This window comes from Typopeltis vanoorti, chromosome 17, assembly GCF_054136105.1.
Source record: "Typopeltis vanoorti isolate ZY-2024b chromosome 17, IOZ_Tvanoo_1.0, whole genome shotgun sequence".
Taxonomy (NCBI): Eukaryota; Metazoa; Arthropoda; class Arachnida; order Uropygi; family Thelyphonidae; genus Typopeltis; species Typopeltis vanoorti.
The window spans coordinates 10,772,017-10,797,110 of NC_143565.1; the positions used below are offsets into that span (position 1 = coordinate 10,772,017).

General features: G+C 37.7%; 1 protein-coding gene across 1 annotated transcript in view; it reads left to right on the forward strand.

The window, feature by feature from the left end:
- The window catches only part of DCTN5-p25 (Dynactin 5, p25 subunit), a 113,603-nt gene that overhangs the window by 38,924 nt on the left and 49,585 nt on the right, over positions 1–25,094 (forward strand). The window contains exon 4 of the mRNA XM_090407284.1: positions 6,529–6,640. Coding sequence (XP_090263410.1) covers positions 6,529–6,640 — 112 coding nt within the window. The remainder of the gene's footprint in view (positions 1–6,528; positions 6,641–25,094) is intronic.

The window sequence follows — 25,094 nt, forward strand, 5'->3', positions numbered from 1 at the left end:
AGAACAGTGAGGGATTCCTGCATTGGTGCCGAAACTGGAAGAGTTGTGCCATCTGCTATGACATGCAGTGAATGACCAGATAGCAAGGTTGTTGAAACCCACTAAGCAACTAAGGCAATGCCTAGGAGCAGCAAACCAGAAATCTTGTATCTTCAAGCATAAAAATGGTGTGTTTTATTTTTACTTGTATGTATTTTCTTGAATTTAGGGATGGCATATACCCTGACCATTGTCAGGGTATATGCCAGAGAGAAAGCTGGCTATCAAGTTACACTGGGTGGCAAGTAGACTGAAGGGTAGCAGTTTGCATAGCAGGCCTCGATGCTAGACTCCATCAAAAGCTCTGGAAATGTCAAGCGTGACAGCACCTATTTCTCTGAACCTTTCAATAGTACGTGTCTTGTGAGTGATGTAGGCAAAGAGGGCAGCTGATCTTGGCAGAATCTGTATTGTGGTTGTGGATTAACTAGCAGACCTCTAGTTAGTGGGATGTTCACTGTTGATTATTTTCTCCATCATTTTGAAGATGACTGAGGTCGATGGTGTTTTTTGGTATTTTTACAGTAGACTTTTATCTCCTCCCCTTTTTTTTGGAACAGGGAACAGGTTGGGTAAATGCTTGCTTCCATACATTGGGATAAGTGACAGTGTTAAATTGTGAATGAATGCAATTCACCAAGGAATGTTTCATTCATAATTTGACAAGTTAAAATCCTTGAAAAGGATATGTTTGTATTTTTGTATAAGTTGTATATAGCCTGACAAATATTGGATACCGTAATTAGTGTAAAACTTGTGAATATTCCCGTGTAAAATACCTACTAAATTGTATGTTAGACAATGAATTTGTTATATACATATTTTCTGTTAGAATTGATATAAAAGAATTACTGTATAAATTGCATATAACCAACTGAGATTATAAGGTCAAAGTATGTAGGCAAGACACTGGATTAGTAAGTTGCCTCAAGCGGTCATGCGCGCATACAGCACGTGGCGACCTAAGTTTTCGGGGGAGACGCTATGAAAAGGCAAGACCCACAAGTGCAAAGGAATAACGTGTCGGGTGAAAATTTATTGTTACAAGGAGTCCCGGTAGGGGTTGATATGAAAGGGCTGGAAACCCCCCAAAAAACTTTTTGTCTGGTGTCTCTGTTTTCTCTCGGTGGCAGAAGTCGGAGGTGTCGGGTCGTGATTAGAGGGATCGTGGATTCCACGCCCTACGAGAACGAATAGAGGATTTTCGAAGCAACGGGCAACTCCCGGAAAAGATAGTGGCCAGGTAGCGTGCCTTATGGATGCAGAATCGCCTTGCACTAAGTATATTCTAGGCATAGATAATCGGTATGCAGACTCCATGAGGACCAACCTAAGCTGACAGGAATTTTAGCCTTAACATAGAGGGAAGAAAATGTCTGGAAGGAAAGGAATCCAAGAATCGAAAGGACAAGCATGAGGAATCCTCGAGTTCGGTATAGTAAACCTTTAATCAAGTAATGTGTGAGAGGAAGGTAATTGTAACTTAAGAATCATAGACCTTCATAAAGTTTTGAGACTCTTATCTGAAATTAAGACAGAACTGTGATATTTTAATCATAGTTGGTGAGCAATATGTGCTGTGTATTATAATTGTACTTGTGTTTATTGCTAGCTATGTTTAAGAGGCTGTTGAGATGTCTAATCCAGACAGCTTGATTAACACCTAAAAGTCATTATTGGTTTTATAATCTAAGAATGCGAGCTTTGAATCTTTGAACATAATGTTTTTGTAGTATTAATTACTGTGTGATGTATATTGATTAGTTTTACTTTGTAATCTAGTAGTTCGGAGATAATTGAGAGTTCTTTATTCTGAATGGTGATCATTATGTTAAATAAATCTTTTGCTCTCATTAATTTGGTTGCCTGTGTCTAAGAATCCGATGCACCACTCATAAATTATTCGGATCTAAGCGGGAGATAATTGTTAATTAAGACCATGACTGCAAACATGGTTGATTATAGAAGGTATTGATAATTGATAACTTAGTACAGAAACAGATTAGATTAGCCACGTGCATATCTGAAGGTTTATTTCTTGACTGAGAAGTTTTTCCAGTCTAAGCGTTCTGGGTGGTGCAGCGGAACAAATAAATTTTCCCAGAATCTTAAGAGAAGTTAACTTCAGAAGCTTTGTTACTAAGGAGTTAGCTTAAGCTTGGGACAATTTCTTTGTAGATCAGACTCGCGCACGTGATAATGTGAGGAGCTGAAGTATATAATAGTAAGACAAAGACAGCCACATTATAGGCACTGCTGAAATAGGACAAATTATTCAAGAGATAGTTAAGTAAAGGAGTTAAACCATATTAAGTAAATATTACCTACGACGACACATTATAACAAATGGTGCAGCCAGCAGGATGTGAATTGTACTATTAAATTAAAATCTTAGACAGTTCACATGAGTAGGTTTCAGATTCTGACCAGGCATTTGAAGAGCAATTAAATTTTGAGTAAGTTGAATATTTTCTAGTTTAGTACATTATAAACTCAGGTATAAGCATGTCCACTCCTACTAGTAGTTCAGGAATGAACGATACAGAGTTCTTTAGGTGTATAAATCCACAACAGGTGTTCCCACAATTTTCGGGGGAAGACATGGATGACTTATAGCATTCTTTTGCTATATTGAAGAGCTAAGAAAGGCTGGAGGATGGACAGACTTTCAGCTAGTGGTGCTACTCTGCAGTAAGCTGGTAGCGAAGGCCAAAACTTCCTATACTCCTCCTCTGTTCTAAAAAAGACTGTGGAATATTCTAAATTTAAGGAAGTCCTAATCTCTCAATTCTCTAAATTGAAAAGTTTGGGGCCTAACTTGTGGAAGCTCCAGAGATGCTCTCAAAAGGACAGAGAAGGTGTGTCCGATTTTCAAACCAGATTGTTAACTGTAAAAAGTACCCTGAACGTCTCGAATGAGGAAAAACCCCGCTTGGACTTGGCTGTCTTTCAGCAATTCAGACTGGGGGTGAGACAAGAGTTAAGAGAGACAGCTTTCAGCAAAAGAATATCCAATCTGGATGAGTGCTACAATGCTGTGAAAGAAGGGGAGCAGATGCTTGGGGACATCCGTCCTACAACTGCTGCCGGCCTTGTTAACATCGTTGAGGAAGATCGCAGCTCAATTAAACAACAAGAATAGGTGAAAGAAAGTAGGGAGAGGAAGGATAAATCCAAGAATAAAAGGGGAAGTCAGGGAAATGGTGTTTAGACAATCAATTGATTAACAGAAACCATTCCTGAACTATGTAATGTCAGATCTATAATTAAACAGGAAGTAGAACGTCTCCAGCAACCTGTTATGGAAAGACTAGACGAAGTAATGAAACAACTGGGAGCAATATCCATGAGGGCCCCAGAACCATCCAGCAACACGAACGAAGGAACTACAAAGGTGATTCACGAAGAGGTTGAGAGGTTACAAAAGCCTCTGCTTGATCAACTGGACTCAGTCATGCAGAAACTGACAGTTGTGAGACCTTACAGGACATCTCTGAACATCCATCAAATCTAAGAAGGACCAGTGATCAGAATGAAAGAAGGGAAGCACCCAGATGTTACAATTGTGACAAGATTGGGCAACCTTGCCCGCAATTGTTTCAGAAGTAAGAGGCGCTCCAACAAAGGTTACAATGAGGAGCCTAGGTCCCATGTATATGCGAATAGAACTTGAACAGAGGTCAAAGATGTAAAGGGCAGTCATATGGAATGATAGTAGAAGGAAGAGTCTGTGGGAAATATTGTAAGGCTCTGATAGACACTGGTTCTCAGACCTCCATCATTTCAGGGGATTATTTTAGAATATTGGAGCCTCATGTAAAAGGGGAAGTTTCGTATCTCAGGAAGTCCATGAGAATATCTGGAATTACAGCCTCCACAATTCGTGCGACCAAGTCAGTAAACTTAAAGGTGTACTTACCTGAATTCGATCTGTGTGTTTGGCATGAGTTTTTGGTTCTGCCTAAGTTCTCTCCCACACATAAAGTTGATTCTAGGGAATGATTTCCTGATAAAATATAACTTCGCATGTAATTACGCAAGGAGGGAGATATGTCTTCTTGGAAGAAGACGAATCACCAAGGAAGATTGTAAATCACAGCCTTACAGTGAGGACAAGGACTCATTCAGCTTTAAGCTTCAGAGACAGAGTAACGAAGAGCAGGCTGATAGATCTGAGATTAACCTAGTATGTAATCAATTGAGCATGGGGAGGCCTCTTTGTCAGAAGAGACAGGTCATCCAGCATGCAATAATTCGTTAATTGGAAGGGTATCAGAAATAATTAGTGACTCAAACATGAGTTTGGATGAATTTCAACCTATAGTGCTGGGGGGTTAATTATGTTTGCATCCAAAAGAGGATTAGGAGAGCCTGCAGTGAAATAAATCATATTCAGAGCATTAAAAAAAAAATAAAACACATCCAGGTAATACACGTTACTTTTATAATCAGAGGAGTTCACAGCATGATGTGAGAGAAAAATCTGGAAGGAAGGAATTCTGGAAACATAGTCATGGCTAATAGCAATTTGAAAGACAGATTAATTCAAGACGAAGACTCCCCTCTCCCCCTCGAATTGAAAGTGGGGAATACAAAGAAAAAAATTTTTTTTTTAAAGGGAGGGGAAACCTTTGTTAAATTGTGAATGAATACAATTCACTAAGGAATGTTTCATGCATAATTTGACAAGTTAAAACCCTTAAAAATGATATGCTTGTATTTTAGCATAAGTTGTATATAGCCTGACAAATATTGGATACCGTAATTAGTGTAAAATATCTACTAAATTGTATGTTAGACAATGAATTTGTTATATACATATTTTCTGTTAGAATAGATATAAAAGAATTACTGTGTAAATTCCATATAACCAACTGAGATTATAAGGTCAAAGTACGCAGGCAAGACACTGGATTAGTAAGTTGCCTCAAGCGGTCACACGCACATATGGCATGTGACGACCTAAGTTTTCGGGGAAGACGCTATGAAAAGGCAAGACCCACGAGTGCAAAGGAATAACGTGTCGGGTGAAAATTTAGGGTTACAAGGAGTTCCGGTAAGGGTTGATATGAAAGGGCTGGAAACCCCCGAAAAAACTTTTTGTCTGGTGTCTCTGTTTTCTCTCGGTGGTAGAAGTCGGAGGTGTCGGGTCGTGATTAGAGGGATCGTGGATTCCATGCCCTACGAGAACGAATAGAGGATTTTCGAAGCAACGGGCAACTCCCGGAAAAGATAGTGGCCAGGTAGCGTGCCTTATGGATGCAGAATCGCCTCGCACTAAGTATATTCTAGGCATAGATGATCGGTATGCAGACTCCATGAGGACCAACCTAAGTTGACAGGAATTTTAGCCTTAACATAGAGGGAAAAAAATGTTTGGAAGGAAAGGAATCCAAGAATTGAAAGGACAAGCATGAGGAATCCTCGAGTTCGGTATAGTAAACCTTTAATCAAGTAATGTGTGAGAGGAAGGTAATTGTAACTTAAGAATCATAGACCTTCATGAAGTTTTGAGCTTATCTAAAATTAAGACAGAACTGTGATATTTGAATCGTAGTCGGTGAGCAAATGTGCTATGTATTATAATTGTATCTCATATTGGAGGCTTAATGGATTATACAGCACTCAGAAAGGATTAAAACAGAATTTAATACTTCCTATATATTTCGTCTCAGTAAATGAGACATCTTCAGGGATTACAAAAAAAACTAATGTAACATAAAAACAAATAACACACAATACTAAGCCCAACCACGTGGGTGACACTAAAGTCTTATCTAGGGCACTCCACCTATGCACCACTCATAAATTATGATGTGCCACTCATAAATTATTCGGATTTAAGCGGGAGATAATTGTTAATTAAACCACGACTGCAAACATGGTTGATTATAGAAGGTATTGATAATTGATAACTTAGTATAGAAATAGATTAGATTAACCACTTGCATATCTGAAGGTTAACTTCTTGACTGAGAAGGTTTTCCAGTCTAAGGGTTCTGGGTGGCGCAGGGGAACAAATAAATTTTCCCAGAACCTTAAGAGAAGTTAACTTCAGAAGCTTTGTTACTAAGGAGTTGGCTTAACCTTGAGACAATTTCTTTGTATATCAGACTCATGCACGTGATAATGTGAGGGGCTGAAGTATATAATAGTAAGACAAAGACAGCCACATTATAGGCGTTGCTGAGATAGGGCAAATTATTCAAGAGATAGTTATGTAAAGGAGGTAAACCATGTTAAGTAAATATTACCTATGACGACACGTTATAACAACAGCTGAATATAGAAAATTGTAGAGACAATAAAGGACATGTGTTATCTCTGGAGCACAATGTTTCAGTGCAGTTGGAAAGATGCCACAACCAAACAAATTAATTTTCTGTGATTACATATTCATTTATTAGTATTTAATATTAATTTATAATTAATAAAGTAATTTAATCTTATTTTAAAAGTATCCTGATTTTTTTTTTTTTTAATTTTTAGAGTTGCTTTCTTTCCACTTCACATTGGTGATCATGTATTTGTAAATGAAGATACGGTAGTAAATGCTGCTCATATTGGCTCATATGTATATATTGGAAAGAACTGTGTTATTGTAAGTAGTCTTTCATCCAACTGCTATTAAACACAACTGTTATTTGTTATATTGTATTTCTATATTATTTAAGTATAAATGATATAGGAAATATAGACTGATATAGAAACATTATCCATCATTGCATGGAACAACAAACAACCAGAGAGAAAAACTGGCTACCTAATTGGTGATGAATATGAAAACTGGTGATATAGATATGAGGGTGGCTGATGGATAGATACCAAAAAGTAATATGTGGAGGAGCAGCAGAATCTAGGAGAAAGCAGGTGGATAATGGTATGAAACATTGGATCTGTGCTGTTTAATTTGTACATAAATCACATAAGAATTGATTTGAAGGGAAGTATTCAGATGTTTACTAATATTGGACAGCATATCAAGAAGCTTACAGAATGATTTAAATAGACTTGACAGTATAGGAAAAAGTCAATACCAGTTTAATGTGGAAAAGTGTAACATTACGCATTTTGGGATGAGAAGATTACAAGTTATGTACTGTATTGATGGAAGTGCTCCAGGTTGAAGTGTTAGTAATTTGGAAGATGTTGGATAAGGAGTTGAAATTCAGAGAGTAATAGTGGCCAAGGTAGCCCATATTACTTGCCTGTTGAAGAATACTAACAAGTGGAGATTGGGAAGTTATCATTATTTTTTAAGGCCTTATGGCTAATCTGGATTGTTGTGCTCAGGTGTGGTCACCTGGATTTCTTGTAGATGAAGAATTGGTAGAGAGGATCCAAAGGCAAATGATATAGTAAATGGGCTGGGGAATGCTCCTTATGATAGACTGAGGGTTTATGGATTACAGAGTTGGTTGATAACTAGAAAAGAAGGTATGTGATAGAAACATTAAGTTACTGAAAGAGTTTTATAGTATTCATCCAGAGGAAATATTTTAGCATATGGCTGGTGGGGACAGCATAAGGAATCATCCTTGGAAATTGAGTAAATGTGTGGTTAAATCAGGAATAAGGGTGAGTTGTTTTTGGCATTGGTATGCTTGACTTGGCCAAAAATTATAGGCATCAGTGTGACCTGGTTGACTGTAAATGATATAGTTACAGGAATAGAATGTAAATGGTATTATATTTTCTGGAAGGATAGAAGGAACAGAACAGGAGGTGAGGTTGCTGATGATAACTGCAGAAATTACAACCAACTGTTGAAGAATAAGTTGGTTAACCAAGAAGTTAACCAACTTATTGGCCATTATGGATCAAATACGCATCCTCATACGCTTTGTATCCATCATATATTTCAATGTCATATCAATGGTATTACAATTTTAATATGCACTTTGCATCCATGATAACCTTGATGGTAGCATGGTTCAAGAGGATTTTAGGTCTGAAGGAGATGGTTTATTTGAGGTTGTCTGGTGTAAGATAGAGGCAAATAGGACAAAATACATTGTAAGGTTCTTCTATAGATCAAGGGGTCCACAGGAAGATGTAGATGTCATGTATTGGCAGATTAGCACAATGAATGTAGGCTGAACAATTATTCTGAGAGACTTTAACTATGGGGGACATCGATTGCAGGGTGGAAAGTGGGTATGGCAAGCTGGAGGTGGGATTTATACAGTTGCTCAGGGATAATTACATGAAAGAACATGTTATAGAGGGGACAAAGGGCTTGAGGGTGTTGGATCTGATAAGAGCATCAGAAGATGTATCCATAACCAAGATAGATACTCTGCCTCCATTTGGGGAGAGTGACCATGTGGTCTTGTTTTGGAAGTTGCCAATCATATGGAATTCTCTGTCAAGAAGAGGTTTATGTTCAACTATAAGGCTGATGATTATGAGACGCAGGAGTCATCTTGGAACAATTGGCATGGCTTGAGAAGCTACAAGGAAAGAATGTCAGTAGCAAGTAGAAATGAATGAATGAAAGAAAGAATGAATGAATCAGAGATTGCTTGAGAGTAGCAGTATCAGACTGCATACCCAAGGTCAAGAGGATAAACCAAGTTGGAATTAAGTGAATGAGTAGGGATATAAAGCAATACTGCAAAAAAAAAAAAAAGAAACCATTGTGGAGGAAATATAAAGAAAAAAGTGATCAGCATAATCATGAACAGTACAAAATGCAAGCAAGAAGGGTGACCAGTATTGTAAGGAAGGCCAATTCAGACTATGAGAGAGACAGGGGCGCGCCAGTAGTGTCTGGTGCCTGTGTGCAAAACTTTAGTTGCTGCCCCTCCCCCGAATAAAAAATCACTTTATAAAAATGTATCAGTGAGTTAAAATGAAATACGAAATATATTAATTATAAGTTTATTGAACAAAAAGCAGAAATTACAAAAAAAAAAAAAAACTGTATTAAAAACAATAAACATACAAGAAGGGTACAAAAACAACAAAAATAATTTGAAAAAAAAAAATAAAGTAAATAAATAATAGTAACTTACAAGTATATAAAATAGGAAAATATTAAATAGGCATCAGTATATTGGGTAAAGAAATTATTATTATTATTATTATTTCCCAAGACCTCATGGAGTCAAAGACTCATCTGGGAGGTCCTTTTATCACACACACACACACACACCTCATCATCATACCGTTCCACTTCTCTTATGCTGCCTCCACAATGCCCTTTTTCTCTGTATCGCATGCTTAATCTCTTTATTCATCCATCTCACACATACCTTATTTAACCTTCTCACCCTTGAAATACATTTAGACATTGCATCTACTAAATAGTTTTTGAAAATCCCCAAGCTGCATTGATCTCTTTTCCAGCTAACTCCTCATTCCACCCGCAAGTTGTCTCCTGAGCTCTTCATAATCACCCCCCCCTTGTAGTTCCACATATACCCTTTTTTCACAGGGGTCCTTGCACTGCTGGCAACCACCCAGGTAATCACCGTCACTTTCACCAACAGGTGGATGATTTAACACATCATTTATAATTACATCCTCTGATGAGATGACCAAATCCAAGACCCTTAATCCTCATGTGCCCTCTGTTACATACTGTCTGAGGTAGTTATCCCTCAAAAACTCAAGAAACTCATTTTCTTTACTTCCAGTTGTTATCTCTTCATTCCAGTCTATATTGCCATAATTAAAATCACCCATAATGATCATCCTTTTCTTATTTGCTTGGCTTATTTGACTATACATTTCACTATCACCACCATCCACATTACCAGGTCTATAACAACATCCCACCAAGTATTTGATTCTATTCACCTCTATCTCACACCATACTACCTCAAAACTTGCTGGCCCTATTTCCCTCTTGCATCTCTATATGGACATAATAGCACTCCCCCTCCCTTTTTACCCCTTCTATCCTAACGAAACATATCATACCCTTCCATCTCTATTCCTGTCAGGATGTCGTCCTCATCTAACCATGTCTCACTTATTCCGACACTCTTTGGGTGAACAGACGCAATTAGTGCAACCATTTCATCTGCCTTGTTTCTTATACTTCTAGCATTGGTATACACATGACAGCTCATTTCTGGATCTACAGCTAGTTCCACTGATACCACTCACTCGATGTGATCTCTCCATGCTGGACTGGGGCCATTCCCCTTTCTGCTTCTTCATTTTAGAACCCTTTTCAATTTCATCTGTTTCCTCTTGATCCCTGGTCATCCCATTTCTTTCCTGCCTACACATGCTCTCACCTCCTCTTGGAGCATCCACCTTTCTCACGCTATGTACCCCTGTCTACCCTGAGCCTCCCCGTTTCTCTGCTCCTCTTGCACACCCATTCTCTCATTTTCTATACTCATACCACTCACTTCCTCATTCATAACCACCTCTTCAATCTCTCCTGTCTTACTCTCCTGCTCTTCCACATCACTCCCCTCTCGATCTGATTCATTCTCTCTATTCACTTCTCTACCTTCCAGCAGGCAGTCTCTCCAAGCGACTCACACCATAACCACTCAAATGCAGTCCATCGCTCCCATACAGCTCACTTCGTCCCTCAAACTCATTCCACACATTAACAAACTGTACTCCCATCTCCTCACACTGAAATAGCTAAATAAATATTTAAACAGAAAGAAAAATCACTTAGTGAATTGAACTTTTCTAGTTTTCATTAATAAAAATTCTTGAATATGTATATCAAGTCGATCCAAAATATCTGACTCTATTGATATAATGGCAAGATTTGAAAGTCTGTCTTGTACCATTGTGGAGCGTAAGTATTTTTTAATAATTTTAAGTTTAGAAAAGGACCGTTCCATAGATACCGGTAATGAGAAAAGAATCCGAAGAGCAATTGTAAAGTTTGGATAAACTGTGATTAAGTGATTAAGTAAAAATTTTCTCTTGATGAAATCAACACGGTGTAACTGCAGTTTAAACTTAGAGCTTAGAGTACGCATGGTTAAATGCTATGTATGGTCTGTACTGCTGTATGGTGCAGAAACTTGGACCTTGAAGACAACATCAATAAAAAGACTTGAAGCCTTTGAGATGTGGTTATACAGACGAATGTTAAAAATCCCATGGAAAGCAAAAACGTCCAATCACGAAGTACTGAAACAAATGGGGAAATCACATGAACTTTTAGATACCATAAAAAGAAGGAAAACTGCATATCTTGGTCACCTACTTCGTAATGAAAAATATAAGATACTTCAATTGATTATAAAAGGGAAGATAAATGGAAGAAGAGGACAAAGAAGACGAAGAAAATCTTGGCTGGCAGATATCAGACAGTGGACTGGTATGAACTCTGAGAGACTGCTCAGAATAGCTGAGAATCGCTCAAAATTTGCCAAGGTGGTCACCGACCTCCGATAGGAGATGGCACTCAAAGAAGAAAGAAGAAGTGATTAAGTCGTTTGAATAAATATACTGAATTATCTGATATATATCGTTTTTAAAATTAGAAATAAATGGTTGACAGTGTAAAATTTCTTCGCATAAATCATCTGTGTCAATGTCTGAATGATTCTCAATTATTAATTTTTGTCGTAACTTTTTACAACAAGATAATAAATATGCTTTATTTCATGAAGTGCTTAACAAATACAAAAACTGAAAGGAATTCATATGTTCTTTTAATAAAGTAAATCTTTCCTTCAAAGATTGTAATATTTGATCTATTATGCAGAGAAAAAAAATTGCTTTAAATGAAATTTCAGGATCTACTATATTTTCATTTTCGTGTTCGTAATCAAATTGTGTTGTCTTTTTTACGTCACTTTAGTGGTGTCTACTACTACAAAATACAGATTCTGCGTAAAATTTTGCTGCAATTAATTTTAGCTTTCTACAATTTCTTCAGTGGCGAATTCTCCATGCTTGTTATGCAAGCTCATTAATTGAGAAAGAAGTAATATTTATTTGTTAATAAATGCATGCATTTATAAGCATTCCATTTAGCCTTTTATTTTTGTAGACAGAAGGCGTCTTAAGCTTGCGTGGCAACAATTGAGCTTTGCATTGTGTATCAAAGGTCGATGCTTGCTCGTCTAGTCAAAGCTGCCTTGGCTTGCTCGGTTGTAGGAGCTTCCAGGTACTCGCTGCAGCACTGTGATTTCATGCGCGCGCACATAGCCATTTCTGCTCCCTTCACGTCATCTTAAACACAAGGCCACACGCAGTCAAAGTAGCTCTGGCCAGTGAGCTTCAGCTGGCCTTTACAAGTGTGCATGTTGCTTGGGAAAATTAAGTTACAACCAACTTTTTATGACGATGTTATTGACCAGTTCATAAAGAAGAACCGTAGGGTAGAATTTGCATTCAAGTAGTTAAATTTTAAAAGATAGAATATCATTTGTAAAATAAATGTTGTATTTGTATGACTAAATGTACATAAATTTCTAAATATATAGTTTTAAATGGTCAGTAATTCATTATTCCGCTAATCAGACTTCAATCATGCCTCTCACTCCCTGAACGATAACAAGAGCAAGCGTGAATTTCAAGACCAGCATTTGCCCTTGAATTTCTTTGAAAGTTTCATCAGACCTCTAACCATTTAAAAATTGATTTAGCTCATTCAATGCATCTAAAGTAAGTTGGAGATTCATAGATGAAGACTGCAGTATTTTGCTGACAAAATTCACTTTATCTAAAATATCATACCAAATCTTTGGTGCCTTTACTATCCTGGCATCTGTGTGCATCGCACACATTGCATGTATGGCTGGCGCGTCCCTGGAGAGAGAGAATTAGCCATATAGGCCAAAGTAAACTCAAGAGTTTTTTTCATTATATAGCAAGTAAGAGAAAAAGTGACTGTGATAGAATGACTTTGGCCCGTTTGGCTAATTCTCTCATAGTCTGATTTGGCCTGAAGGTGACTCAACCAGAAGAAATAGTTGAGTTGCTAAGTGATCATTTCACAAAGTATATCATCCAGGTAGTGATCTTACAGTTGCTGATGTTATAGATGCATATTAGCCCATGTACTACGTAAATGTGCGAGAAAATTGGCATTTCTTCTGATGAAATTATTCAATCTAAGTCTCAGCTCCGGCAGGGTTCCAAGAGAGTGGAAAGAGGGTAAGATGGTACCATTGCATAAAGGTGGCCCCAAGACACAGGTAGCAAACTAGAACAACCACTCCTAATATATTAGGAGTGGTTGTTCAAGTATTGGAAAAGTTGGTGAAAAATAGATAGATAGGGATTCAATACTCTATCATGGGCAGCATGACTTTGTAAAGGGCAGGTCCTGTATTAGTAACTTTTATTATTATTATTATGATTCAGGCCTCCATAGAGTTACAGGGCTTATCTTGGGAGGCCCAGCCTAGAAAACACAAAGTCTGTCATACCACTCCTTGAACTTATTGATAGTTCATGCTCTCACCACTCTATCAGGCAATACATTCCACAGCTCAATCACTCTTCATGCAAGGAAACCATTCTTCACCCTCTTGCTGACAACTTCCTTTCATAACTTCGAGGGATGGCCCCATGGCCTTGCTCCTTCTGCCTGTTCCACTAAACAAAAAACTCCCCAGTGTCAATCCTGTAACTGCCTCTCAACAGTTTAAAAGTTTCAATCATATCACCTCTCCTTCTTCTATCTACCAAATTCTGAGTCCACATTCCCTCAGCCTACATAAGTAGCATTCTACAGTCCTGATATCATCTTTGTTTTCCACCTGTACACTCTTTCCACAGTTAATTTATCCTCTTCAAATCCTGGGGACCAAATTTTAGAACAGTAGTCAAAGTGTGGTCTGATCAGGACTTTGTACAATGGAATGACAACGCTTTTATCTCTGTAGGTCAGCATCCTTCTAAGTATTGCAGCAGTAATTTGGATTACTTTCACCACCTTTGCAATATGTTCCCTGAATGTCAGGTTTCTATCAGCCAACACCCCCAAATCTCTTGCTTCCTCCAGTAGAGTATGTAGCCTCCCATCGATACATCCCAAACTTGTATGCCAAACTTGTATAAAGGAAGGGTCACTATCGGTCTGAGTAGTAATCCTTCCCATAATGCATAGCATTATACATGTCTGCAAGGATATGTGCTTTGTATTATGGAATACTAAGGCAAGTGATGTGAAGTCTTAGCATCTTTATTATTGTACAGGTATCTCCATATAGTCTGAATACTTCTGCACTACTTCAACCTTAGTATCACCTCTGGATCTGGCTCCCACTAATGAGACCTCAATAATGGCAAAACCGGTCTGGGTAGTGACCCTTCCCATAATGCATAGCATTATACATGTCTACAAGGATTTACTCTTTGTATTATGGAATACTAAGGTAAGTGATGTGAAGTCTTAGCTTCTTTATACAATTTGCCCCAGTCCTGAAAATAGTTCAGGTGCAAACTTGTTTGCTTACACTTAGATAAAGGATTAAACCAGGTATATAATTTTTAAAGTTTAATTATATAAATCTTATTATTATTGTACAGGTATCTCCATATAGTGTGAATACTCATCATGGGATACCCAGTTTATCCAAACAATCTATCGTTCCTTCCGCTTGAACCCATTAACAGACAGAGCACTAGCAACTGACTCTGGCAATCCATTCCATTCATTCACAACTCTCCAAGTGAAAAATCTAGTCTTCATGTCTCTATTAACCACACTTTTACTCAATTTTTGGAGATGACCTCAGGCTCTGACTCCTCCAGCAATGTGCTGGAACGTTTCCCCTGCATCAATCATATAAAACCTTTTAAGTAATGTAAATGTTTCTACCATATTCCCCCCTTTTTCTTATCAACCAGCTAACTTCTGCAGTACACACACACACACACACAAGCTGTCCTCATAGGGAATGTTCCACATCCACCCACCATTTGTTTGCTAGCCTCTGAATCTTCTCCACTACTTCCTCATTCCCAAGAAACCCAAGAGACCAGACCTGAGCACAGTAATCTAGATGTAGACATATCAAGGCCTTATAAAGAGGAATAACAAATTCCTTATCTCTACTTGTTAGTGTATTCTTCAATAGCCAAGTAATATTATGAGCTACCTTATCAATATGTCCTCTAAACTTCACCTCTTTGTCTACCACCACCTCTAAATCCCTAGCGTCATCTATTTCTGGTAGTACAGTTCCATCAATGTGGTACATAGCTAATCTGTTTATTCCAAAATGCATAACGTTACACTTTTCATATTAAACTAACATCCGTTATCTTTTTCCCATACTGATAGCTTATTTAAATCATCCTACAAGCTATTCACATCAGCTTGATTCTCTATTACTTTATCTAATTTTGCATCATCAGCAAACAACTGAATTTTTCCTTTTAGGTTATTTCCTATATCCTTTATTATTATTATTATTATTATTAAGAGAGAGACCTCCAGGGAGTCAGAGACTCATCGAGGGAGGCCACATACTACACACACCAGCTATCATACTTATTCTTGAATTCATTCACACTGCTTGCACTCACAACATCTAATAGCAATCCATTCCAATCACGCACCACCCTCTGAGAGAAAAATCTAGCCCTCACACCCTTCTTGGTGGCCTTCATTCTCGGCTTCCAAGGATGCCCTCTCGTACTTTCCCCACCCTCCATAAATTCATAAATTCCATCAATTGAAATCCTGTATGACCCGTTCATAAGTTTGTAAGTCTGAATCATATCATCCCTCTTTCTCCTGTTTACTAGTGTCTGAAGTCTGCTAATTCTCCATCTGTCTTCATAATTCTCTCGTATCATTTTTAACACTCTCCTTTGTAATCTCACCAATATATCAGAATCACAATGGAAACCAGGAGACCAGACCTGTGCACAATAGTCCAAGTGAGGTCTTATCAAGGCCTTGTAAAGAGGCAAAATAACATCCTTATCTTTACATGCGAACGTTCGTTTCAGCATTACAATTATCTTTTGAGTTGTATTTGAAATCTTTGCCGCATGACCCCTAAACTTCAACTTCCTTTCTATTAACACTCCAAGATCTCTAGTCTCATCAGTTTCTTCTAGCCTAATCCCACAAATATAATACGAATATAGTCTCGCAAAAGTGAATGACTTTACATTTACTAAGTTTATTTTCCACTTGGTTAGAGTATAATAAATTTAGTTTAATCCTTTATCCTAGTGTGAGCAAACAAAGTTTGCACCTGAAAGTATCTTCAGGACTGGGGTAAGGTGGTACAACACCAGGGCAACTCGTTGCAAAGGTGGAACAAGCTACCAACACTCCTGTCTCAGTATCTCCTATAATGCAAAACACATCTCCTTGCAGATATGTCTAATGTTATGCATTAAGGGAAGGGCCACTACCCAGACTAGTTTCGACCTTTATTGAGGTCTCTTCAGTGGGAGCCAGGCCCAAGTTGAGATACCAGGCAGAAGCATTAGCAGGTCATCTCTGCCTATAGGAGTTGCCAAATGGTGTGCCACCCTTTTTTAATAAATTACTCTGGATTTAGAGAAAGATGCTGAAAGTTTATTTTTCACTTGGTTAGAGTATAATAAATTTAGTTTAATCCTTTATCCAAGTGTGAGCAAACTTTGTTTGCTCACACTTGGATAAAGGATCACACTTTGGATCCGCAAGGAGATGTGTTTTGCATTATAGGAGATACTGAGACAGGAGTGTTGGTAGCTTGCTCCGCCTTTGCAACGAGTTGCCCTGGTGTTGTACCACCTTACCCCAGTCCTAAAGATACTTTCAGGTGCAAACTTTGTTTGCTCACACTTGGATAAAAGATTAAACTAAATTTATTACATTTACTAACATTGAACTGACACCCATTTTCCCATGCCCACAATTCCAGCCTATTCAAATCATTCTGCAAAGACTTCATATCAGCAGCATTCCTGATTACCCTACCTATCTTTGCATCATCAACAAAAGTTTCTTCTAGCCTAATCCCACCAATATAATACGACATTGAATATTTAGTCTTGCAAAAGTGAATGACTTTACATTTACTGACATTGAACTAACACCCATTTTCCTATGCCCACAATTCCAGCCTATTCAGATCATTCTGCAAAGACTTCATTCAGGTGGTGCACTGATATGATCGTCGGCTTGTCGAGAATTCCTGAAAAGATTAGTAGTAATTTGTGTTATCATTGGCAATTTTACTAGAATTTTACATAGTATTGTTTGCTTTTTGTTTCTTAGTGTGTCTGTGCAATTTTTGTGTGTTTTCTGTGTTATTTTAATTATTATTTTTAAGATAAGATAGCGTACATATGGCACCGATAAAAAAAAAAATGGCGGCCAGGTCGCCATGTTTGTTTAAGAGTTTTAATGTAAACGAGTTTATGTAATGTGCTGTCTGTGAGATGTATGCTTTGCGAAGAGCGGTGGGAGTCTGGTTAGATGATGATGATAGTGGAGTTAATGTGCAGAAAGTGTAAGGAGAATGAGGATCTCAAGCGTGTTTTGGGTGGCGAGAGTGATATCGTTAACGACAATCAGAATGTAGAAAATAGCGGTTTGATAGAGAATTGCGAGGTAGTGCCAAATAGGTGTGAGAGCGTCGTTGAAAGTGTAAATGAAGGTAGAAATACAGAACGAATGGATGATTTGATTGATAATGAAAATGGTGAGATAAATGCGAGTAGTGAAATCGCACGTTTCAGCAGAGCGATATACAGAGCAAAAAGGCAACTGGAGCGTATGGAAAAATGTGTGCTGAACGTACCGACTAATAAATGTCGAAAGTCTGTTACGAAAAATAATAGAATGTTCGTAAACGTCAATTAAATGAAGGAGCGAGTGCTGTATGGGGATTCGCTATTAAGAGGTGTGATAGTTGAGAGTTTGACGAAATCGTACCAGCCGGGTGCGAACATAAAGGACGTCAGCGAATCTATTTGAGTGCAAAAACAAAGGGTGAAAGAGATGATAATCGTGGCAGGAACAAATGATTTGAAAGAAGACAAAATGGAAATGATAGAGGATGTGAGGGAATTACTTGAGGTAGCAAAAGAGAAGAGTGAGAGAGTTAGGATGGTGAGTATTTTACCGCGGTATGACAGTGAAGTGTTTAGAAGGAGGGCCATAATTGCCAATGACTTTATGCTTGGGTTATGCATGGAGAGTGGTGTGGAATTTGTGGATGTGTGGAGTGAGTTCGATGGGTGAAAGGATTTATATAAGATGGATGGGTTACATTTAAATGGAGTTGGTGTACAGAGGCTTGAAAAAGTGTTGATGAATGATGTGGAAGTGGATGTACAGACTCAGGGAAACTAGATTTATTAAGGGTGGGGGGAGTAGATATGCAGACTTTAGGGAGGCAGTTGAGTGTATGAATGAGTATAATATCCCCGAGCGAATACAAAGGACAACAAATCAGAATGGGATAGTCAGTATAAGGCATCAAAGTAGGGATGGGACTAATGGGCTTCTGCAATTCATGTACACTAATGTCAGGAGTATTAGGAACAAGAAGGAAGAGATTTTGGTCTTGGTTGGCACTTCCAGGCCACAGGTTGTTGGTATTAGTGAAACATGGCTGACAGAAGATGATAAAGCTAGTGGGATTGAATGCGATGGGTATAGCATGTTCAGGAGTGACAGGGAGAATAAAAAGGGGAGGAGGAGTGTTATTGATGATAACTGATGAGTTGCAGCCAAGGAGTATAGAAGTTGAACTGCAGGATGGAGAAAAGAGCACATTTGAGGCTGTTTGGTGTGAGATAGAATCTAGCAGAACAAAATATACAATTGGGTGCTGCTATAGACCAAGTGATGGAATAGAAGTAGATAGTATGCATAGGCAAATAGAAGAAATGAGTGGAAGGAGGATAATTATTATGGGTGATTTCAATTATGGTAACATTGACTGGAAAGAGGAGAGAGTACATGTGAGGAAGGAATTGGATTTTGTGTGGTTATTAAGGGACAACTATCTGCGATAGCATGTAGTGGAAAATACCAGGGGGAAGAGAGTGCTTGACCTAGTAATTGCAACTGAGAATGTGGCTGTAACGAACATGACCATGTTACCACCAATTGGTGAGAGTGACCATAAGGTCATGACTTGGGAGGTGGCTAAAGGAGTGGAATTTACAATTAAGACAGGGTACATGTGGAATTACCGGGCTGGTAAGTATGACAAGCTTAGGAGTGTGCTTGGCTCGTTGTCATGGCATGTAAAACTGCAAGGGCTGAATGTTCATAATGCATTGGAGGTGGTTAAGAAGTGTTTACAGGAGGCAATGGTATAATCTGTATACCAAGAGTCCGAATAATAAATCAAGTAGGGATTAAATGGATGAATAACACTATTAAGCTTGAGCTGCAAAAAAAGAAACAATTTTGGAGGGAATTTAAGGAGAAAGGTGACCAACAGGCGCAGGAACAGTATAAAGCTCAGGCCAGGATGGTAAAAAGGGTGGTAAGAAAAGCAAAAGCGGATTATGAAAGAAAATTGGCCATGCAGGGTAAAGAGAATCCCAAACAGTTTTTTTCAATATGTTGCAAGTAAAAGGAAAAATGTTCATGGCAGAATGATTTTAAAAAATGCTGAGGGTAGGGAGGTAACCGAATCAGTCGATTTAGTGGAATTACGGAGCGAGCACTTTGCAAGAGTATATCATCTAGGTGGTGACATTGCAGGAATGGAAGAACCAACAGCCTTATACTGGAATTGTGATGAATGAAGTAGAGGTAACTAGTCTATTACAGAACCTCAATGTCAATACATCTGTGGGATTGGATGGTATACCAGCTTGTGTCGTACGTGAAGCGGCTAAAGAATTGTCAGTGCCCTTGACCATTTTGTTTAATTTGAGCCTTGGGTCTGGGTCAGTCCCAAGGCAAAAAAACTCCCTAACCTCCGTATGAGATTGGCTAACTCACCTTTCATCGAAAGAGACCAGATAAAGGCTCCTCACTTCATGGAAGGGAATCGAACCCACATCTTTCCAACCAAAGGGCTTCGTCTGTACAGAATGATACAAAGGCTCTGGGATATGAGCATGGATGCTAAAAGAATGATCAGCTGAACTGGCTATTCCTTTGACCAGGTTATATAATTTGAGTCTCAAGACAAGCAAGATTCCAGGAGTGGAAAGAATGTATGGTAATTCCATTGCACAAGGTGGTGCAAAGACCTGTGTATCCAACTATCAACCAATTAGTATCTCAGGAGTGGTGGTGAAGAAGTTGGTTAGGACTTGCATTCAGAAATGGGTTCATGAATAATATCTGCTTTGCAATGAACAGCGTGAGTTTACTAAGGGAAGGTCATGTTTTAGGAACTTGATCACATTCTATAATAATGTTACCACTGAGTTAGAAAGGTGGGTGGAATGGATACACTATGATATTTTTGGGTTTTGCTATGCAACACGGAAGACTGTTGCTTAAATTGGAGAATTTGGGTTTGGATTATAACATATTGACATAGTGGTGGTGATTTATGGTTTTAATGGTAGAAGAGCAGCAAAGGTTAGAGCATTACACGAGATGAGACAATCATTAACATCAATGCTCACAGCATAAGTGGCTATGCTGAATGTGCACTAGATAAAAATGTCCAATTGTCTTGCATGCTTGCTTTGGAGCAGACCGAACGGATGCGAGTCGCGTTATTTCCTGATTGCCATGGAATCGGTATATCAAACATTACTAATGCACGGTCGAGGGATGTTCGCCTTCTCTTAACTGAAATACAGCACTTTCAACTATCGTCCATTAAAATTGACTATCGTAGCTTTCCCACACAACAAAACTAAAAGCATCTCTGGTAACCAAGCAACTTCCAACCGCATTAACAGATTTGGTGCATTTCAGGGATATCGGTCCCCTAAGTGGAGAAGAATGTAGATCAGGGGTGTTCAACCCATCGATCGCAATCAGCCGGTCGATCTCTTGTGTATTCTTCCTTACTTACAAATTTAATTAAAACTGAAAACATAATATTTTATTTATCATTATTTTGTATTATTTTTAATTCGCTTTAAGCGTATTGCTATTGTTTATTTATTTTTCATTAAAATTGTCAAATCAGTAATTTTCTTATAAGTCTGGGTAAATGAATTAATTTGGATCAGTGGAAGTCAAACAGCGAGCCGAGTGAATACAATTATAAGCCAAGTGTAAAAATTCGATTGTAGCTTAAATATTAAATATTCCAAAGAACATTACATCGATTTTTTACTTAGGTTAAGTCCCATGTGAATATTGTAAAAAAATAAACTTTGTTTGTCTTGGTATAGTTTGTATTAGATGTTTTTGTAAATAACTCTTTTGAAGCTAACTGTATATACTGCTTTAATAAGAATATGTTAGCGTGCTAAAAACAAAGACAATGTTTTTGTTGCCGAAGCTGTACATGGCGGCATTAGAAAGATTGTTATCGAAACTTGTATGTATGAGAAAGGCTTGTAGGCTCTTAGTGTAAACATCTCCGAAGTCAGTCAGAAAGAGTTCAAACAACTTTCCGATGGCTGGCAACTTACAATCAAAAGAAAGCGGAGGAGAACAAAAGGCGTGCCGAACTTGAAACTTAAGATAATAATAATTTCGTATGATGATACTGCGTTCCCCCTTTTTACGGGAGTTCACAGTACCATCTAGTCCCCCCAAATTTTATCCGGGTTCCGTAAACCGGCATAGGCTGACGAATCAGACCTATGGCTGGGTCAGTATTCCTGACTGTAATCTGTGTGTGTCCTCGGACCGGTTTGCCTGCTTGCGGGATGAAAAACGCCAGATAAACTGGTGGAAAAACCCTGCTGCCCACACCCAAGACCAGCTAACTTGGCTATGGCTAAGGAAGATCCTTAAGCTCCTCACGTCATTGACGGGAATCGAACCTAGGACACCCCTTCTCCAGCCATATGGTTGTGAAGCGCAAACCCACTAGGCTAACCGCGTGGACGAAACTTAAATTGAAAGACTCATACTGATTCTTTGGTGGTTGTCAAACTTCATGCGAGGTCTCAGAGGAGGCCTAATAAAAAGAGACTGAAGCAAGCAGAAGGGGTCCTGGTTCCAGAATTGCTTTCAGAGAGAGGAGGCCGCTCGGTCCAGAGATGCCATCAGAGAGACTACCCGGATCCATGTTGCTTGAAAGAGGAGTTTCCCGCTTCCAGAAAGGAGCTTCTCGGTTTGAGACGTCCCTAGAGAGAGACTACTTCTAGGCCACAGACAAGGTTTCAAATTGCCGAAAGGAAGAGTTCCAATTGCCAGAGAAAAGTTTCCAGGCCAGGTTAATGTCAGACATTCACCAGTGTGTTGCGTTTTCATTACAATTTGATGAATCAAACGACTTCACTGATATTGCTCAGTTAATGGTATTTATTCGCATGGTATTTCATGATTATTCAAGTAAAGAAGAACTTTTGAAAATTATACCATTATTGAGAAGGACTAGGGAAGAAGACATTTTTTCGGCATTTGATGAATTTGTGAAACAACACAAACTTCCGCTTTTTAAACTTGTGTCTATTACTACTGATGGTGCTCCTGCAATGATAGGTAATAAATCGGGTTCATTTCATTATGTTAAAACGATGACAGATATCCAGATTTTTTAATGTACCACTGTATTATTCACCAACAAGTACTGTGTAGTAAAAGATTAAACACAAAAGATATTTTGGATATTACATTTAAAATTGTAAATTCTGTTCGAGGAAAATCCCTGCAATGTTGGATGTTTAAATTACAGGCAGATGATGATAGGAAACTTCTGTTGTACAATAATGTTCGCTGGCTCAGCGGAAGTCAATTTTTAGAAAGATTTCTCGTATTAATTAATGATATAAAAATTTTTCTTGATGAAAAAAGAGATATTTATCCACAGTGAGTGATAAAAGATGGTTGTTACACTTATCATTTTTAGCAGATTTCTGTATGAAATTAAGCAATTTAAATTTAGAGTTACAAGGTAGAGATAAAAATTTAATTCACATGTTAAGTTCAATAAAAGCTTTTCAACAATACTTACCTTTATTAAAGAAAAATATAAATTACCGGAAATTTATAAATCTCCCATATTTATTAAAAATTTTTGAACAAAATCAAGAAATGCTTCGCTATGATTTAAAAGACTTTATTTGTGAAATAGAATTAGTTGAGGAAGAAGATTGAAATTATTGTATCTTTTATCAATAATCCATTTCAAGAAAACTTGAACATCACAGAAATTTCAAATAAAATTAATGGGCTGTTTGATATAAACTAAGCTGAAGTAGAACTTGAGATAATAAACATTCAGAATAGTTTACATTTAAAATCAATGAAGTCATTTGGAAGTATGCACATGAAAAATTCCCAATATTAACTGATATTGCAAGAAAAATTCTGTCATGTTTCGGATCGACATACTTGTCAGAATCCGCTTTTTCAGATATGACCATCATAAAAAATCAATTAAGAAACCAAATTACAGATGATCATTTGGATGATTGTCTGCGATTGGCCACTTCTTCATATCAACTTGACTATGAAAATATTGCGAGGTCCAAACAATGCTAAACTTCACATTAACTTTTTTTCTTTTTTTTTTAATCAACCAGCATTTCCTGTAACTTGTGAGTTTGTAATCAATCTGTTGTTTTTTCTAACTTTGGTTTATCAAAATAGAGAAATAAATATTTTATTCCAATAGAATTGTTTTTTTTTGTTGTATTAAAATAATTAAAAGTGATAAATAAATTTTTAAATACACAAATAAAGTTTTTAGTTGTTTATTTGTGTGTAAAGATATCAGGTTTGGGGAACATGATCTGTATAAGAGAGTTGATCGCCGAATAACTTTTTATAGAAAAGTAGCTTGCATAGTAAAAAAGGTTGAACACACTTTCCTGTGGCATACCACTAGTGATATTCCTCTTTTGGGATACCACATCCCCATACACAATTTGTTGATACCTATCTGACTGCCAGTCACCAATCCAATTCACTAGTCTATTATCCAATTCCATCTGTTTCAGTTTATAATAAATTTAGTTTAATGCTTTATCCAAGTGTGAGCAAACAAAGTTTGCACCTGAAAGTATCTTCAGGACTGAGGTAAGGTGGTACAATACCGGGCAACTCATTGTAAAGGTGGAGCAAGCTAACATCAATCCTATCTCAGTATCTCCCATAATGCAAAACACATTTCCTTGCAGATATGTATAATGTTTATCCAAGTGTTGGCAACTCCTATAGGGAGTTGCCAACACTTGGGTAAAGGATTAAACTAAATTTATTATAGTCTAACCAAGTGAAAAATAAACTTTCAACATCTTTCTCTAAATCCAGAGTAATTTAATAAAAAGGTGGCACACCGTTTGGCAACTTCTATAGGTAGAGATGACCTTGCTAATGCTTCTGCCTGGTATCTCCACTTGGGCCTGGCTCCCACCGAAGAGACCTCAGTAAAGGTCGAAACTAGTCTGGATAGTGGCCCTTCCCTTAATGCATAACATTATACATATCCACAAGGAGATGTGTTTTGCATTATGGGAGATACTGAGATAGGAGTGATGTTAGCTTGCTCCACCTTTGCATTGCAACGAGTTGCCCGGTGTTGTACCACTTTACCCCAGTCCTGAAGATACTTTCAGGCACAAACTTTTTTTGCTCACACTTGGATAAAGGATTAAACTAAATTTATTATAGTCTAACCAAGTGAAAAATAAACTTTCAACTTCTGTTTCAGTTTATTTAACAGTGTGTTATGTGGCAGTCTATCAAAAGTTTTGCAAAATCTAATTACTCCACTTATATGCATCTCCCTTGTCCAAGACATTTGTCATCTTGTTATAATATATATGAAAGTAAAACATGATCTCCCTTATTTTTAGAGGGACCTGTGGCATAGTATAATTATTAAAAACAACACGTAAATTCACAGTAATAACTTTAATTAATAAATAAAGTAGATATTTCGTACAAAATAATAGTACATCTTCAGTGTTACAAACAGATAGGAATAGAATACAAATAACGAATATTCGGTGGATCACCTATTAAAATACAATGTTGTCGCGAGCTAGGAAATGAAAGAAATTAATAAATAATTAATATTTAAGATAATTAGTTTTTTGAATGATTA